Source organism: Arachis ipaensis, chromosome B01 (genome assembly GCF_000816755.2).
Source record: "Arachis ipaensis cultivar K30076 chromosome B01, Araip1.1, whole genome shotgun sequence".
In the NCBI taxonomy this organism is placed as follows: Eukaryota; Viridiplantae; Streptophyta; class Magnoliopsida; order Fabales; family Fabaceae; genus Arachis; species Arachis ipaensis.
In genome coordinates this window covers 1,466,848-1,471,455 of record NC_029785.2, presented here as the reverse complement: position 1 = coordinate 1,471,455, position 4,608 = coordinate 1,466,848, and the positions used below count along the sequence as shown (strand labels likewise).

At 36.6% G+C, this 4,608-nt stretch overlaps 2 protein-coding genes across 2 annotated transcripts in view; one reads left to right on the top strand and one right to left on the bottom strand.

The window, feature by feature from the left end:
- The window catches only part of LOC107643740 (cell cycle checkpoint protein RAD17), a 5,011-nt gene extending 3,332 nt beyond the window's left edge, over positions 1-1,679 (top strand). Inside the window, exons 9-13 of the mRNA XM_016347472.2 lie at positions 7-233; positions 318-443; positions 574-772; positions 859-919; positions 1,107-1,679. Coding sequence (XP_016202958.1) covers positions 7-233; positions 318-443; positions 574-772; positions 859-919; positions 1,107-1,319 — 826 coding nt within the window. The 3' untranslated portion in view covers positions 1,320-1,679. The remainder of the gene's footprint in view (positions 1-6; positions 234-317; positions 444-573; positions 773-858; positions 920-1,106) is intronic.
- LOC107639027 (protein POLLENLESS 3-LIKE 2) lies at positions 1,845-4,295 on the bottom strand. The gene is made up of 4 exons (XM_016342773.2): positions 3,979-4,295; positions 3,660-3,872; positions 3,360-3,515; positions 1,845-3,137 (listed from the first exon to the last, which is right to left on the bottom strand). The coding sequence occupies exons 1-4, from the start codon at positions 4,144-4,146 to the stop codon at positions 2,166-2,168; spliced, it is 1,509 nt and encodes a 502-aa protein (XP_016198259.1). The 5' UTR covers positions 4,147-4,295; the 3' UTR covers positions 1,845-2,165.

The window sequence follows — 4,608 nt, the reverse complement described above, 5'->3', positions numbered from 1 at the left end:
CATCAGACATGCAATTACTTCGTTACAGTTTTTCTGTCTGAAACCAAATCAAGTCCCTTCCTTTTCTCAATCCGCTGATGCTCTTGGTCCATTACAAGATCACAGTAATACATCTGAAGGATTAGAGGATGGATATTCATTGAATTTTGGCAGAGATGAGACACTTAATTTATTTCATGCCTTGGGGAAGTTTCTACACAATAAGAGGGAGGCTGGTGCTGCAGTAAACTATGGTACTATAATTTGGTGAAAATTGACACTCATATTTTCTTTGGATTGCAGCTTATTCACATTAAGTTGTTTTTCTTATTTTGTAGACCAACATGGCTTTCATATACAAGAAAGATTTTCAAGATTACCTTTAAAAATGGATGTCCCAGAGAAGATTCTTTCTCAAGCCCATGTACAGCCGGGACAGGTTGCTGATTTTCTGCATGAAAATGGTATTTTTCCTGGCCACTTTTTGTTGATGTCCTTTGTGAAAACTTTATAATGAAGATGTTTTATTCCATTATTTATTTTCAGAACCAAAGCCAGTAAGTTTTATTTTTCCCACATTCTGATTTCTTGCAGTTCTGGAGTTTGTGGATGATGAAGCAATAGATGATGCATGTACCGTGTCTACATATCTAGGTGATGCAGACATCCTTCTTTCTAAACTTCGGGGAACGCTATCTAGTTATAATGAAGCAGAGAGCATGCTGCAGTCAGCTGCTGCATCAATTGCTGTGCGCGGGGTTCTGTTTGGAAATTCTCATGTAGTATCATCTAGGTTAGGATATCACTTATATGGATGCGTCTGTTGTGTGAGCAAAATATCTGTTTCTCTGTCATGTTTAATATTGTTGACTTTTACAGGTGGCATGCAATTCGTAGACCAAATCTCTGGCAGGTTGAGAAATCATCACTTTACAACAAGGTGTTTGATTGTGGCCTTTCTTTCTGTAAATTTTAACATCTTCCAATTTCCAATATTGGAGGAGCTCATTTAAAATATGCTACCTGTTCATTTAATTTGAGAGAGAAAAGTAATTTAGAGAGCAGAAATAGAGTATAGTTTTCATCACACTAAAAAATTGTCTTCTGTTCATGATCTTCCATTGCAGGATGAGTTGTTTAGATTGAGAGACTCTGATTGGAAATTGAGTTCTTATAATACATCTGTTATGGCCATGGAGTACATGCCTATGCAAAAACTGCTTGGAGATAGGGCATGTTATCAGGATTCAGTGCAGGACTTGGATATGGAAGATGTTGATGTTGACAAAATGAATTTAGATGCCCAAGAAGATGATGATGATGACATAGAAGATTGGTAGAGATTCTACAATTAAGGAGGTTGACATTTTATTGTCGATTCAAGGACTATGGGGAATGATAAGTTGTGAGTAGTTTTTGTTATCACTGTGATGTAACAACATACGTGTCAAGGTGGTAAAGTGTTAGTCCAATTTCCTGGATTAAATTTTCGGTCTGGGAAAACCATTGTAAATATCAACTTTTATTTTATGAAAGTGTTTTTATTATATCCAAGTTCATGGAACAAATAGGGATCGATAGAAAAATGTTCTATCATTTGTCAAGGTGGTAAAGTGTTAGTCCAATTTCCTGGATTAAATTTTCGGTCTGGGAAAACCATTGTAGATATCAACTTTTATTTTATGAAAGTGTTTTTATTATATCCAAGTTCATGGAACAAATAGGGATCGATAGAAAAATGTTCTATCATTTGTTTTCTATTTCTCAAAGCTCAGAAAGGAAAGGCCATAAAAGAAAAATTGCAACATCCTCAAACTCCCCTATTTCTCATTCAACTATTTGGCGTGAATAGAACAAACTAGATGCAGCAAAGCTACGGAATAATCAAATTAATTTGATTTCAAGATGTATCAACTCAAAATCGGCTTATTACAAAGTCAATGTGCCTGGATTTACAAGGCATAACAAATAAGTAATAGACAAAGTAAACTAATGCAAAATAGTCTACATGCAGCTACTCCTATTCGTAGAACTGCTATAAAAATGTAGCATAAATGCATAATACACTTCATCTTCCTCTAGCATGAAATGAAGTTACTTAAAAAAATGGAGACCAAGTTCATCTCCAACCTAAAAAAAACTATGTTATTTAGGTAATTAAATTATTAAATCAAATTGGTTGGTTTTCAGGCCCTAGGACTCAAAGATAATGTAATATCTTGAAAAACCTTAAGCCTCTTGTCAATCTTGTTCTGGAAAATCCCAGTGCTATTTGTGTCATTTGATGTTGTTGTATGAGACTCATTTGGGGGTCCAAGAATTGCAGAAAGAATAGCATCTTCAAAGTCCTTGTTGTTGGGTAACAAATCTGTTAACTTGTTCTTCTCATCATTATTGTCCTCTAATGATAGCCTCCTTCTTGTTTTGTTCTCTGGCACCTCAATTTCCCTATGCAACTTGTTGTTATTGAGCTCTCCCACATCATTCAACACCCTCATGGATCCTGCAGCATTTCCAGACCTTGTTCTCTTAAGGGTCTCCGAGAAAGGATTCTCAATAGGTGGCTGTGGCATAGGCTCCTTGAAAGACAAAGAAGATTTTGATACATAAAATGGTGGGGCTGCAACATTGAGTGAGTTATTCCCCAACATGGCACTAACAAGTTTGGTACTTTTCTGCATTGGTGGTGGTGCTGGATTTATTGTTGTTATGTTGGAATTGATGTTTTCATCGGCGAATTCATCCTGTGCTGCTGCCTTATTGTTCATCATTGATGATGGCATCATGCTTGTATGATGATCCTTACAAGGCTGAGGCTGCCAAATTGATGATGAACCCAAGAAAGCCTCAAAGAGTCTCTTCTGTTCAATCCTATCACCATTTCCTTTGCTCATCATCTCGGATTCGAGGTCTTTGAGCATTTGCTGTGCCCTTTCATAGGCCTTGAGATGGGAATCTGAGCCTCTTGGGCCGTCCGGGACAGCCGGTTTCACTCTAAAGAGGGTCTCTTTCGCCTCGCTTATCCTCCCTTGCTTCATCAGACAGATGCCTAGATTGCACATCTTGTTGTTGTCTGGAGCTATCGATAGCGCGCGCCGATAGGCCTCTTCTGCTTCTACATAGTTGTTCTGCTGCATCAATGCCCATCCCAAGTTCCCCTACACATTCACAACAACAAATTCAGCTCAGTTTCATGTAATTTGTGATGGAAAAATTCACTTAATCACAATGCATATCAAATAGAGATATAAAAAAAAAAGGAAAAGAAAACAAAGTATTCCCAAGTTAAGTGATCACAAGGACACATAAATATAAGAATCAAAATAAATAAATGACACAAGTTAAAATTGAGACTCTGAAGTTTACAATTTTCTTCATACCAGTAACCTTGTGGCTTCTTGTTCCACAGATACTTGAAACTTTTTCCCTTGAGATCTAGCAGTCTTTGTACGCTTGCCATTGAAAGCCAAACCTTGTTGAATCAAGAACAGCTTGTGCTTCAATAGACCAATTTGATCATCAAGTCTACCACATCTCTGTGAAGAAAACAAGATTCAACATTGAGTTTTTCAGCATTGCTAGTGAACAATGTTGAAGGACTAACACTTACGAAACTAGAAACAATTAAATACACTGGTGCACATTGGATGCATCATCATCATCATCTTAATAATAATTACCTTGTAAAGATCCAAGAGGATGTTATCAAGGGATTCTTGTGCTTGATCAGAGCATCTACTTCGAAGAGATTTAATGGCTTCGATGGCTTCTTCGGCCCGGTTCTGCTGCTTCATCACAATTGCCATGTCTTTCAAAGCACTATCTACTCTATCTCCGGCATTAATGGCTGCCCAAAACAGTGGAATTGCTCTCTCTGGATCCTTATCCACCAACTGAAACAAAGAAAAAAAAAGAATTAGATAAAAAAAAATCATAATTAGGTTGGAGCATTTTATGAATCAAACACCAAGAAAGAAGCAAGTTAACCAAGATCCTAACCTGAACATTTTTTGCTCTAACATAGGGACTGTCACCAACGGGAACCTTGTGAGTGACGTGGAAGGATTCGGAGCGTGTTCTTGAAACCCCGAGAGGCTTCGCCGGCGACGAAGGTGCAGACTTTGTTGGTCTGAATCCTGGGGGAGCATTCCACATATCTTGCAACATTATTATCAAAACTGAAAGGAAAAAAAAAAGATAAATTCTTTTCTTCTTTTTGTTTCTGTTGAGAGAAGATAGAGTAGAACAGTGTTGAAAATGAAGAAGCAGAAGAATGAGTGATTAGAAGAAGAAAAAGCAGAGAGAAGAGAGTGTGGGATTGTTCATGCGGATGAGTTCAGGTTTTTAAGTTTTTGAAAATTGAGTAGCCGTTAGAAAGTAGCCGTTGGAAGATGTAATATTAGATTTAGCGGCGTTAACACGTTCGGGTTGCTCATACCTTAAATAACTTTGCATAATTTTTTTCTTCTAATATCGGAAAAAATTGCACAGTTTTTTAATCTATTTAATAAAAAATAATGTTGTCTTAATTTCTAAAATGTAAATTTGTTTTTTGTTATTAAAATGAGAATACATTAGTGCATTTATATTTGATTATTGTAATTAACATTCTTAGATTAATATTTTCAT